Source organism: Python bivittatus, unplaced genomic scaffold (genome assembly GCF_059951505.1).
Source record: "Python bivittatus isolate LINGU-HERP-01145 unplaced genomic scaffold, Pbiv_v1 ctg000410_np1212, whole genome shotgun sequence".
Taxonomy (NCBI): domain Eukaryota; kingdom Metazoa; phylum Chordata; class Lepidosauria; order Squamata; family Pythonidae; genus Python; species Python bivittatus.
In genome coordinates, this window is record NW_028277067.1 from 2,372,796 (window position 1) to 2,387,283 (window position 14,488).

A 14,488-nucleotide genomic window follows, 5' to 3' on the forward strand; every position below is an offset into this window, starting at 1 on the left:
AAGTCCAAGAGAAGTCCATGGAGCAGATCAAGCCTCTTTACTCTGTCTTCATTGACCTGACAAAGGCATTTGACATTGTAAACAGGGAGGATCTCTGGATCATCCTGAGATGTTATGGATGCCCGGGGAAATTCATGAAGTTGATTCAGCTGCTCCACGATGGAATGACCGGACAAGTTCTTTACAACGGTCGATATATCAGCTGCATTTGCTATTTCCAATGGGGTAAAACAGGGTTGTGTGCTAGCCCCAGTCCTGTTCAACTTGTTCTTTGCTTGCATGTTTCATATGCTGTCCAGGGTCTGAAGGAGGGAGTGTACATCAGGTACCGATTGGACAGCACTTTCTTTGACCTTTGCTGCTTGAATGCATGGACAAAGTGCCTCCATACAGTCATCCAAGAAACCGTCTTTCTGATGACTGCACTCCTGGCACACAAAGACAGTAATCTGCAGTTGATGCTGAACAAATTCTCAGAGAATGCTATGCTCTTCAGCCTGACTATCAACCTGAACAAGACTGAAGTACTTTACCAGCCCGTGCCAAGCACCAATCCTGTAGAACCAAAAATCACTGTTGACGACACCCAGATGACAGATGCAAACAGCTTCAAATACTTGGGAAGCATCATCTCAAACCATGGGTCTTTGGACAAAGAAGTTAACTCCAGGATCAGCAAGGCCAGCCAGGCACTGGAGCGGCTGCATAGTGGAGTGCTCAATCAGCACAACATCCATATCTCCACAAAGCTGAAAGTCTACAGAGTTATCCCTTCTCTCCTATGTGGATTTGAGTCCTGGACTCTGGTACAGGCACATAAAACAAATGGAGAAATTTCACATGTGCGCCCTCTGCTCCATCCTTGGCATTCCATGTTTCCAACCTGGAGCTCTCGGATCGCGCAGAGTCCACCAGCATTGAGTCCCTGATAATCAGATCCCAGATGTGGTGGGTAGGAAACGTCATCAGAATGGATGACCACCATATGCCTCACCAGTTGCTCTATAGTGTACTGAAGTCTGGGAAGAGACCCTGAGGTTGACCATGCTAGCGCTACAGAAATGCTGTGAAAGAAACCCTAGGCCACTGTGACATCCAGCCAAAGGAACTAGAAGCTGTGGCTGCTGACAGAACCCACTGGCAAGCGCTGTGCTATGAAGCCTCCACCGGCTTTGAAGACAGGCACTGCCAAAAACTGACAGAAAACTCTGAGCAGCATCACAGAATAATACAGTTACTAGAACAATGGACTTCCAGTGCCCCATTGTGCCAGATTCCGCGCTTCCAGACTGGGACTGCAGAGCCACCTCCGTGTCCACAGATGAACTGCAGAACAGCATGTCTTCTTCAGACCTAAAGGACTATGTGTGAATCCGACCATTTTGTTTGTAAATCAAAGTTAATGGCAGTGTTCCTGTGCTGCATGCAGCCTCAGCTTCCTTTCTGCAGTCCCTAGAATACCCTTTCCCTGTGATCACCAAAAGAGTGATATTTTGAAACTCACAACAATAATAGTGTAATCTCTAAAATAGTATAACAAGTTTTTAAAAATTACCCCAACCCCCTGAAAAAAATGGAAAAATCCCAGTTCTATCACTATCTGTGATATGGCCACACCTCCTTTCTTGCCCTGTGTTAAAAGTGGTATACAACCACCAAACGATGACCCACCTCTGGTTTATGGCTTAGCATGTGGGTGAGCCCAGCTATTATAGCATATTCATTAACCATTTTTGGCTTACAACAGAATTAGTTGACTTTTCTGTGACGTGGGAGCTGCACTTTTAGTTGTTAAAATTTCAGGGGCTTCTGAAGACCACAGGAGTGTGTGGCCAGTCATGCACTGATAGATCAAAATGGGCAGGACTGAAATGTTCACCTCTTCTGTGGAGGCTTCAAGGTAGATTTCAACTCAAAATAGATGCATTAAAGCTTAGCAGTGCCAAAAGGTACAAAAATTGTGTTGTCAAAATTCTCTCTTCTGGGGCCAGATTTCAGTGGTGTGATCTCTGGGCAGCTCACTGGCAATTTCCAGACATTTGCAAACCCAGCTCAAGTGGACAGTCATACATGGCCCTTGCAAGTGGATTCTCCAAGATACGTGTGCAGGAAAATGGTTTGGAATGTTTACATAAATTAGTCATATAAAAATTGCAGGCGTGGTAATAGTGGACAAATAATATGAGTAATGCCATTGCCTCTATCCAGATTCAAATAGAAAATGAGCACTTGTTTTCTTTAGAAACACTTATTACATTTAAGCTACATACAACATGGGTAGGCATTCAGGTGCACGTACTCTTTCCTTTGTATCCATCAGGCTTCCTACCATCCCTGACTTTAAAAAAAAAATAGAAGCATCTTGTAAAATATGGAAACTACCATTCCGCAAAGCAAAGTACCACCCTCCAGCATTAGCTTTCTTTGCAAGAATTTCTCTGAGCCCAATAGGCATTCTTATAAATAAAATAAATAAAAATAAAAATGGGGAAAAGGGACAAAGATAAACTGGAATAGTATGGGACATCCTGAGAAACGAGAAGAATGGTTGGTTGCAATCTGATCTTATACATGTATTTTTCTAATTAATTATTACTTTTAGTAGACCAACTCAATCTTTAAAAACCTCTAAACATCCACCAAGAACAGCTGTCATAAGCCAATGCAGACAATTAATTCATAGACATACAATAAATATAGAATATATTAAATATTACAATTAACAATTACAGAACTGGCATTCATGATTCCCTACAGTCAGGACCCAAAAGCTATCTGCAATAGCCAAGTTTTTACCAGCATCTACAAGGCCATAAGAGTGGGAGACACTCTTCGTGGGAGCGAAGCTGTTCCTCAGGACGAGAGTTCCTATAGCTCGCTTTTGCACCCCTCCCACTGCTCTTCTCAGTAGGCAGGGACTTGCAAAAGGCATTCTCTGTTCACTCAGACTGGGCAGGTAGAAACTATCTGGGATAAGCAGCCTTGTTGGTTACTCAGGCCCTGAGCCATATAGGCTTTTGACTGGCCCAACAATGGTATTATTTTATGAATACAAAAGATTTTTGAGAGCAGCTGTTTTCTGAGAATAACGTAAAATGCTCTTGGAAGCCCAAATCTGCTCTCACCCCCCAAATGTTGCCTACTTCTAGCATAAATTTAGACTAATTACTTACTATGCACCAAGAGGAAAGGACCTTAATAGTTAATAGTTTGGTGTAATGATTAAGGCACCAGGCTAGCAACTGGAAGACCATGAGTTTTTGTCCCACTTAGGCCCAAAGTCAGCTGACCTTGGGTCAGTCACTCTCTCAGCCATAGGAAGAAGGCAAGGGCAAACCACTCCTGAAAATCTTACCAAGTGGACTCCAGGGACTAGTCCAGGCAGTCACCAGGAGTCAACGCTGACTCGAAGGTGCACATGCCATACACACATCTATACGCCTAATATAAGAAGTCAGAGTATCACCAGCAGATGGTGATATTGCCTGAAAAGCTGCAATAAAGAAGACCCTCACCCCAATTCCTCAGGCAGTTGGTTTGGTTGGCCAGCTATGTACTTTTAACTCAAAGTGCATTTTCCTAATCTTCATCCAAGACCTACAGTTCATAAATTAAGCCTATTGGCTTTAGTCCAGCCTTTTAGAGTGGCAAACAAGAAGTCTTTGCCCCCCACTCGATTATTTTCTGATCAGACTGCAGATTTTTTTTCCCCAGATAAAAGGCCTAGGTGATTTGAGGAAACAGTAAAAGTTATATTTTGCTCGTCAGAACCTTCTAGTGCTTTAATATGAACATACACACATCCAAAGCTTAGGGTAAAATTTGCTGTTGCTACTAAAACAACACAATTGGTTTATTTTAGCCAACAGAATAAAACAACATTTATCACTGCTGTTAATGGTAGAAATTTTGTAATCTGCCCTGAAGATACTTAAAAATTAACCCATAAGGCAACAATTAAACTAATTAATTAATTAATCCTGAGAGGTAACTAATTATTTTCAGTGGATAAAATATTGGTTATTAACATATGCAACATACTGAACCTAAAGGGCCTATATATTGCCACAATCCTTGGGGAAGGCAGTTGGTGCGTCTATGTAGGCTTTGCAATCATGTACATTTACCTTCTGCTGCCAAATACATAGGACCTCTCTCAATAGAGGTTGGGCTACTCTATAAAAGGGTAAAGTTAGTTATAGCCATACTTATTCATAGTTAGAGCATCCCCATCAATAGAACTTAAGTTAGAGTTTTTTTTAAAAGACCCAAATAAACTAATCAATCCTCCCCCATCTGCATTTTGGTTATGAGTATTTTCAGAAATCTTAAACAAAGCACATTGTCAAGATATCCAGAACCACCTTGCTACATAGGGATTAAAAATATGTGCTAATTTATGGAATTTCACATCTTTTCCTATGCTAAATCACATTTTTGCACATAGGTTGCTGTTGTTGGCTATGTACAAATAAATCCAGCTGAGTTGAGATTGCCAGCTCTTTATATGTTCTGGTAGCTGAGCCTTTTAATTGCAGTTTGAGTAGCATCTGCTATAAAATACCTGCTGATTTCTGCCAAGCAAACTCTTGTTGTGGCCCAAAAGAAGACTGGCCTGCTTCTGTTTTGATTTTCCATGGGCATTTAGCAATCTTAGCTGATGCCATGGTTTCATCCAAACTTTGTGAGTTCTGAAAGGCAAGACTCTCAGGCCAGGGAACAGCTCTGTCTGGATCCGGACCTAAATTAAGCCTTTCCCCAGCCACCTTTGTCTATCTTGTACTGGCACTGAACCAAGGATTCTTTAGCAGCAATAGGCTCATGGGATGCCAAACTAAAAACCGACTAGGGCACAGCAAGGATTAGATCGTCCATTCCCCTCTGAGTACAAAAGGACTCTCACCAATACGTGAGGAAAAAAACACTGGCAGTTTTGCCAAGAAGACAATTGTAAGGATGTCTTGCTAGTGGTGTTCCATTCTTTTTTTGGTGTTCCTTCCCAGTACAATGAGGGGAACAGACTGTCCCAACAGCAGGCATCCTGACTTCAGGTTGCAGCTTAGAAGGAAAAAAACTTTCTGTTCTGCTGTCAACCATATAATATTCAGCTCCCATGGAAAGCAAAAGACAAGCAGCTCTCTGGAAACAGAAAAAAGCATCTCTGAAAAACAGGGATATTGTTTTCTCAAAACAAATATTAAGAACAAGTTCTTATCACTTGCAAAAGTTACCTTTCACATACTTGTTAATATCCTTATTATGTATATGTTCTTTACACAGATGACACTGTTATTCCCATTTTACACAAGAACCAAGGCTGGTTGACTCCATGCAAAATAGTCTTGTATACTACTTGTACACAGCAAGCAGTCTGCAGAGCAGTAAAAGGACTTTTCTAACCCTAACTCTAAAGGCCCCAAGTCACCTCTGTTGGTACAATCCCAAAATGGCTTGGTCAAACAGGCATTGCCAAAGCTGAGGAAGAATGATTCCTTGGCATGCTCTGAAACAAAGATGGATGTATTTATTTACTTTGTTCACACGTTGATGCTACATAATGAATTCATTTTTCACAACACACATTAATATTCTACACTGACAATAAACACAATACGGCAATGTTCCCTAACCTGGCACCACCAAGTCTGTTGGACCACAATTCCCATTGCCCCAGCCAGTGTGGCATGTGGACAGCCCCAGGCAAAGTAAATGGCATTAATGAGGTAGTCCCATTGAACTGAGAATTGCTTATGAGTAAACACATTCAAGGCTTGCATGATTAGATCATCTTATTTTCTTTATTCTATTGCACATACTACCCTCTCTAGGTTTCAGTATTTTATGTTCCTAAATGTGGAATAATGCCCATTAGAGAGAGTCAATAGGGTATCGTGATTAAGATGTTGGCCTACGAGCAGGGAAACCCATGTTCTAACTTATCTTCAGCCACAGAAGCTCACTGAATGACTTTGGACCACTCGCTCCCTGTCAGCCCATCCTACCTCACAGAATTCTTGTAGAGAAAAACAAGATGGAACACTATGTCACCTTGAGCTCTTGTACAAAAAGTGGAATATAAATCTAATAAACATACTGAGAAATGCATTATTCTACACTGAGAATTGCATTCTTATTCTTTTGGATTATTCAGAAGTTACGGTTGCAGAAGATACGGTTCACACATGACTCTAAGTCAGTGATGATGAACCTTTTGGGCTTGGTGCATCAAAAATTCAGAAAATGCCTAACTTGACTCTGGTGGCGTGCCACCTCCCCAAAACAAAAGAGAAACAATTTTTTATATAGTCATTTATTTAAAAAAAATACAGTCCAATTATGTGTGGTGCTATGTATTATATAAAGAAACATCAAATAATTACAAAAATGAAATACGAGGAAAACAAACTCAGTTTCTTTGGTAACTCAAACAGGGAAAATAGTTGTCGGGTGTTGGTGAATGCTGGTGTGTCACTCAGAATGTCGTGGTGTGTCATCTTTGGCATGTGTATCATAGGTTCGCCATCTCTACTCTAAATCGTTATTTAGATTCAACTCAGCACAGTGTTAGAATCTGGCCGCTGTAGCCATGGTTAAAGCAAATTAAGGCTTAGCATAATGAGTGAATGTAGCCTCTAAAGCTAGAATCTGATTTGAAGGATTGACTTTGCCATTGCACCACAACCTTAGGCAAGTTACATTTTCCCAAGCCCAGTTTCTCCATTTTACTTTCACAAAACTAAACCACCTTTATATTTTTATTTTCTGTCTTCACCTTTTTTTCTGAGTAATCTTTGGTGAGGTACTATTAACAATGTTGTCAGTCCATCATTTAAAAAGGCTCCATTCAATGTAAGTTCTTTGCAAAATCTCAGCACTTTTCAAGCTAACTGAAATAAGCCTTGGAAAATCTGGCCTTTTAGAATGAGGAAAAGTTCACATGATACTAAGCTATCATGGTTTATTGAATAAGTCACAGCTAAGTGTATGCAATAACAAGCTATACTGATTGTTGCAGACATCACATCTAGTCATTAATATGATTAGTTTTGGTTTTATGGTTTATGTATGAATCCAACCACTTAATCTACAAGCCATGATTAAACCAAAATGGCTCAGTGCATCAGTAGGCAACTTCTTAATGTTTAGGACATATTTAACAAATTTGGGAGGACAAATACCAGTGGGCAGGATAATCATGCAAAATAAGTAGGATGATGTCAAATGGGCTGGGACAAGATTTTTTGTAATTTCCTGGGTTTCGAGAAATTTCTTACATTAACAGCATTACATGTTTTGTGGGAGTTACCCTACAACCTTGCTGTGTAGTCTGCTTCAAAGTGGCAGGGAAACCTGTCATAGTTTCTCACACTTGTTATTGAAAGTGGTTCTAGGGATCACAAAAAATGAGCTACAGGCCCACTTGTACTCCTCAGGCTAAACTTGTACTCTGTGATGTGGAAATTCAATCTGTCCCTGTTTTATATGCTTCTTGATAAGATGCTAAATCCATTGCTGAATCGCTCAGCAATAAATATACTATTTTTGCTGTTTGAAATTTCATTTGTTTAAACTTGGGTATCTCACTTTTCTTTGATTCTTGATCACAATGCCCTGGCTTCACTAGATTGTGTGATAAGTGACAGATGCTCCAAATGATAAATGAAACTTGAATGAAAAATGAACTTGAAAATAAAATAAAAGCAAAACAGAGTGTTGACTTACAGGAAGGTTGGGTTGGAGACACATTTGCATTTTGGCCTGTACAGTGTTTTGTTACCTGCTCTATCTTTTTCATACAGTATTTCAGAGTACTCTCAAGAGGATTACACTATAGAGAAATGTTGCATAGCAGTAAGGAATCAATCTACTTTACAGTATCAGCATGCAGCAAACCACACAAGGCAGACTTGTGCTGAACTGAAATAAACCAGGATACTAACAGTGTAAATCAAATAAGACAACCCAATGTAATGCCTCAAACTCTTACTTTCTGCCATTTAAAAGTGTAATTCATATATAATTAGCTCAATGCAATTACAATCATGCCATGCTTTCATAGGTAAGGATAACATGCTGGTATTTCAAATTGATTTAATCACTTCTCAGGCTTTCTATCATCCTAAAAGGTATCTTCAGGAGGCCAATCCAGCTCTCAGAAAAAGTCCCTATTTGGCCCCAAGCGTGGTCGAATGGTACTTTTTACCTTTTCTTTACAAATTATTATGCACCTGGGCCACTTTTTCCAGCATAAAAGATAGCCAAACACTTGTCCCGCTACAGCTCCACAACGTGAACAGCAAGCAAAGCCATGGCAGTTCAGTTTTGCAGACAGCCAGGATTCTGGGAAGGGAGAGGTGAGCAGCTGTCAATGTTAAAGGAAAGCCTCTCCCTCTGCAGAGCCCTTTAAGGTGGTGGGTCTGCAAAAGAGGAGTTCCTGATCTGCCTCTCCACTGCTGCAATCCAAGCCAGCCTGCCTGCCTGCCTGGCCTTCCAGCTTCAGCTCAGATGGCCCGCTTTCTTTCATAGTTGAACTGCCCAGCAAGGCAGCTGTGGAGCCTAACCTGACAGCCCACAGGGCTTGAAACAGGTGAAACAGAACTGAAGATAAGTTGGGCTCTGAGCATGTACAGAATGCATTTGCTTCATGGTGACTTGAGCCATCTTCTAGGCATTAGGATAGAAGGGAAGTGCTCGGAGGCCTCAAGTTCTGCAGCTCCCTTTCCAGAAATCAGTCACTGTCCTTATATATCACCCTGCATCCCTTCATAGCCAGAGGGGAAAAAACCAGCAGTAACTGGCTAATAAACTCTTTCCACTTTAATCTGTTGCAACTCGCGCATATCTTCCTCTGACGAAAGAAGTAGAGTCCAAGTCTCAGTCTTTAACCACTAGACTGCAAACCCCTTTCCAGGCCTCCAATTACATCATTTGATTTAGCGAAAGGACTGACTTTATGCCTTTAAGACGGAACTAATTTCCAACTTCGGTTTGTTTACAACTCCCTCCACGTAGATCAGTCACAGTCATAGGTTAACGTAGCTGGTTTCTTTACACAACGAATAGTGACCTTCCGCCAGCAAGGGCTTCCTACTCAACTCTCCTGTCCAAATCTTCTTTGCCGCTAAATGACATCTCTGCTCCCCCTAAATTCTCAAATAGTTACTGAAATTCCGCGATCTTAAGCGGATGACTCATTACAAAATCCTCTTAATCTTTAGAGTTACATTGGAACTACTTTTTGGGCACTACCATATTTTTTTCTTGAGGGGTAAATTACCAAGCTATTTTCCTTCATCACTGTTATGACAGATAAAGAATCTGAGATGGCATTCGTTTGAAGATGAGCTCTAGGAGGACTCAGTAGGCCTGTTCAACACGCGTAAAGATTTCAAGATTCTCATAAATTGTTGGTATATTCCAGTTCCCACCTCCTCCTCCGCCTCCCACTATCCTCCTCTGATTGGCTCAGTTAATATTGAAGGACTCCCATTACAGCCATTCATGTCTTCGTTATTTAGGCAGCCTACCAGAGACTACTTCCTTCTTTGCCCAGCCCTCCCTGAATATTGATTGGCTAAACAACAGTGCCCTGCCGCGATTCTGGGAAGGGTAGTCATTGTGTTGAAAGAGAGCTGGGCAATCGATCGGAAAAAGAAACCACAAATCCCGAGATACCTTGGGACCAGGAGAATGAGGAGCGGCTGCGCACTGAGGTGAAGGGGCTGGTTCGTTTATATAAGGCGAGGAAACGCGCTAGGAGTAGCAGTTGAGAACTGGCGGCGCTTGAGTAAGGGAAGAAAGCGGTGGAAGGAGGGGTGGGGTTAGCTGCAGGGAGGGGGAGATTCGAACTTTGGGTGTGCGTGGAGGAGTTAACCCTCCCTCATTTGGTTAACTCTTTCCTCTCCGAAGTGGAAACCATTTTTAACCCGTTCGAGGCTGGAGAGTTTTTAATAGCTGAAGCTTGGGACGGAAAACATTTTTTTTTAAAGCGATTGTTGGGGTCCAAACTGGTGAGAAAAAAGAATCGTTACACACGTACTTCTTTGGCACTGGAACTGCCTTCAACTCTTTCGTGCCTGGACTGTGGCGACGTTAACCCTTGATCGTGTGGATTTGGACAGTTAACACTTGATCACCTGCACTGAAGTGAGGACGCCTGCTGCTTAACTCTTCAGTGGCCTTTTCATCTTTTTTTCCTTTTTTCTTTATATGATTATTACTGCGTACAAGGTGTTTTTGAGGACATACTGGCTCTGTTGCTGTGGTTCGTGCTTTAGCTGGAACTTTTTCTTTTTTTTGCTTTTAATCTTTTTACAATTTGAGATGTGCATCTTTTCCACGCTGTGACAAGCAGGAGAAGCGGAGACCGGAGGGGGAAAAAACTGATACTTCCGCACTTCCCAGAAGGTAACGAACTTTTTAAAGACCATTGGGTGACCAAGACAGCTGCTGGTCTTTTCTTTCGGCAAGGCTGAATGTTTGCAACGCTCTAGGAAACTAAGGAAGAGCGAGAAAGGCACCCGGCTTGGTACTCCTGATAACTGTTCCGGGATTAAGCAGTAAGAGTTCTGTGAGGGATTGCAAGTTGGGCTGAAGTGCTAAAAGCATTTGATTCCTCAGAACTTGTTAAGCTGGAAGCCCCGGCACCATCGGAGAGCACTGCTGGCTGATTAGATCCTCCCCGCTTCGAGAGTAGAGGGAGTCAGCCCCTCGGACTTAACCAGCCACCGATCCTCTTCGGGCTGAGGAAATTGCCGAACACACCAGCTATGGCTGATGCCGCCCTCTCTGCCAATCTGAGGCAGCAACCGAATGGCAAAACATCTTTTCCCCCCTGCAGGGGTGCGGGTGGTGGAGATAGCGGTGGAGGGGGACCTTTTCTCGGGTCTCCACCCACCAACCAGGAACTGCTCCAAGGAAGAGAGATGGCCGATAGGTGGCAACCAAGAGAGGCCGCCAAGCAGCCGGATGGCAGGCCAGTGAGTGCTGATGTTGCCTTCCCTGGTGTAGATCTCACAGTTCCTGTGGTTGGAGGAAGCCAAAGTCTGGGTGCCCCAGAAGGGATTAATGAGATTGCGGACCAGACATTTGGTGCGGCTGCAGACACCCGGGATGCGGGTGATGGAGAGCAGCCAGACCTACAGGAGCAGGGATACTGTGGGTCTGTTGACCAGAGATGCAGATCTCAGTCTGGTGAAGAGGAAAAACAGTTGGGCAAAAAGAAACATAGGAGGCGCCCTTCAAAGAAGAAAAAACATTGGAAGCCTTATTACAAGCTCAGCTGGGAAGAGAAGAAGAAGTTTGATGAGAAGCAAAGCCAGCGGGCTTCCAGGGTGCGGGCAGAGATGTTTGCTAAAGGACAGCCTGTTGCACCATACAACACCACACAGTTCTTGATGGAGGATCATGATCAAGAAGAACCAGATTTGAAGACAAGTCTTTACCCCAAAAGATCTGCCACCAAGTCAGATGAGACCAGTGAGGAAGACTTTGTGGAAGAGGAGGATGGTGGTAGTGATGGAATGGGAGGGGATGGTACTGAATTCCTCCAGAAGGACTTCTCAGAGACATATGAGAGATACCATGTAGAGAGTCTACAGAACATGAGCAAACAGGAGCTGATCAAGGAATATTTGGAGTTGGAGAAGTGTCTTTCCAAGATGGAGGATGAGAACAACCGCCTGCAGATGGAGAACAAGAAATTTGCAGGGGACTCGACAGAGGACCCCCGGGTAAGTCAGTTAGAACAGGAACTGGACAGGTTGAGAGCTGAGAACCAGAAACTCTTGAAAGAAAAGGAGCTTGGCAAACAACAGGAGAACAATTTCTCTGAACTGGGAGAATGAAGCTGAACATTTTTCTGAGGACATAAGTGGAATTGGACAGAAACCATCCCAAAATGCTGTATTCATATTGTGGGTGTGTGTGTATACATATACACACACATATATATATAGACAGAAAGGACTCTTTTTTTGTGTGATTTAATCAGAATAAATTCAAAATCTTACATTGTTTTTGAAGATAGCTCTAATATAGTGTGTGCTCTTTTTTAATTATGTGTAATCAAAGGGCATGGGGGTGGTTGTTTTTTTAAATAAGGAAACAGAATATCCAGCATTCCTGGGGGAATTTTTAAAAGTTCATCTGACTCGTTCAAAAACAGAATTTGTGATCCTTGTAAAGGAGAGACTAGTTGGTGAAGAGGGAATGGGGTGGGGGAAGGGACGTGTAAAATAGTCACATTCTGAAAAAAAGGCTATCCGGATTCATGCAGAGAGTTTAAATAAACTGAAGGACATGTCAGTGTAATTATTCTGGTGTGATTTCTAGAAAAATAATTCAAAATATTTTCTTTCGGAAGAGAATATTGTGAATAATTTTTCCAGGCAACATTTGGATGCTGTTTTAAAGGACTAGGAATTGGAAGGGATAGATAGTTCCAAGTCATTGTGGGGTTGTTCTAATAGAAGACCAAAGAGAAACCATTAGTCTAAAGTCACTCTATTTATTAGAGCACTCTTTATTTGTTGTGTGTGTTATAATTATGGGGTGGGGGGGTGAGCATTATTTTACTGTCGTGTTTGGGTTCACAACAAACCTGCATGGTAAGTCACTGTTCCCATCTTTATACCTGGAGTCAGAGGATGGGCAGGTGTGATTTGCCCAAGGCAATAGAGGCGGAACATTGAAATCCTGTTGCCTAACTGCAGTTCTCTATCACTGAAAATGCTTAATGGGGATATTGCTGGCTATTTCTCCACAAACTCTTTGCATTGCAGCTTGAATAAGTCATTTATTAGATAATACTTGAGGCTGAAGGAAATGGCAAATCACCTTCTTTTTAAAAGTTCAGGCTTTAGTTTGGATAGGATGAGACAACGACCCTATCCTGTTCTATCCAACTTTGTAGTTTAGATCAACAGCAAGAAAGAGTTTTCCAGTGGCCAGCCTGGCTTGTGGCCTGCAGCGGTTTTTCTGTGCATTTGCACAGCTGTTCTGCCCTTATCTTAGTTTGGCAGCCTAGCTCACTTTCTTGAACTATCTGGACAGCTTGCCTGACTATGGGAAGTCTGTTTTTTTTTTCCCCTTGAACATGATAATGCAAATACAGAGAGGTTCATGTGTATGTGCAGGCATTATGAAAACTGCTGCTATGATCCTGTGTATCAGGCAGCCTAGTGTAGTCTGATTATAGGAATCGTAATCTAAAATCATTTTTCATTAGCACTGCTGGCTGAGGCTGATGGGAATGAAATCCAAAGCATCTGGAGGATGCTCAGTGATCTGCCACTGTTATGATAGCTTCTTTTAATGCAACTCCCACTTGAAATTGAGATTTGCTTTCAAATAACATGGATAGGTTCTTACTTGTAAAGCCCCTTTATCCATGTTCTCAAGTGGACAGGTATGATTAGTGTTAAATGTTAAGGAAGATGGGATCCTTTTGTACTCCCAAGACACTTCCATTATTGCTGCAGAAGCCGGTTACCATTTTGATGACTTCAGCCTACAAAACTGTGGAGGGATTGAGTGAGAATACAGACTTGTGCCTCCGCTGCAAAACTTGTATTTCATTTTACTCTGTTGTGGTGCATAGAGGGACACAGGTTTGGCACAGACATAATGTTGCCCAGGTTCATAGTACACTCCCCATATTTTACATACGTCTTCCCTCCTAATGATAAATATTGCCTCATTTTTAATGCACACAAGTAGTGTCTTTAGTCATGTATTGGATAACTTTGTTTAGGTACTTATAATTGGTAGATATTTATGGCTTGCCTTATAAACCTCTGGGGTCCTCTAGAAGGTAAACAAACTAAATTTAAAAAATAAAGCAAGCCAATACAAAACAAAATTGGTGATCTTTAAAATATAACTCAGCTAACCTGACCATTAAAAATTGTAAGGAGCAATACACATCTTCATTTCCTGTTTGAAGGAATTATGCCCGACATCCTTAGGAAGGTGTACCAATATTGAGGGGCACTGCGACAGAAAAAAGGCCTTGCCTCATCCCTACTAGTTTGATCTCTCTGGGAGGGAACCTAGAATGGAGCTGTGGCTGTAAATTACAGGCTAATATTTGAACTCCCTAACAATGAAAAATACCCACTGATGCAGACATCAGGCAGCATTCTGTTTAGCTTTGAAAACGAAAAGGGAAGTTCACATGACAGGCAGGCAGGCGCGGACTTCTCTGGAGGGCATTCTAGATTTCTTAACCAAAATGCACAGCTCTCTGCAGTGATTAGATGAACTCCATGTCCTGCAGTTGCCTTGGCCACTAAACCATTTCTACACTACAGATCAAAGTGAGCTACTGGGGCCCTTTTCCCCAGGAAAGCATAGGACCTGTCTTTCAGGGAAGGGTAGTCCAGGGATCAAGAATGTTCAGCTCTTTGACCCAACCGAATTACCCAGAGGGCCGCTGCTATTCCAGGTTGTAGATACATCCTGGTTCAAGAATGCCATCTGACCTTGC

General features: G+C 42.2%; 1 protein-coding gene across 1 annotated transcript; it reads left to right on the top strand.

Annotated features, from left to right (window-relative positions):
- The first annotated feature begins 9,778 nt into the window (after positions 1-9,778).
- HEXIM1 (HEXIM P-TEFb complex subunit 1) lies at positions 9,779-13,844 on the top strand. Its single transcript, XM_007441150.4, has one exon. The coding sequence runs from the start codon at positions 10,770-10,772 to the stop codon at positions 11,844-11,846; it is 1,077 nt and encodes a 358-aa protein (XP_007441212.1). The 5' UTR covers positions 9,779-10,769; the 3' UTR covers positions 11,847-13,844.
- Positions 13,845-14,488: the final 644 nt, after the last annotated feature.

Coding starts and splice junctions, on each gene's coding strand:
- HEXIM1 (XM_007441150.4), top strand. CDS start 10,770: ATGGCTGATGCCGCCCTCTCTGCCAATCTGAGGCAGCAACCGAATGGC.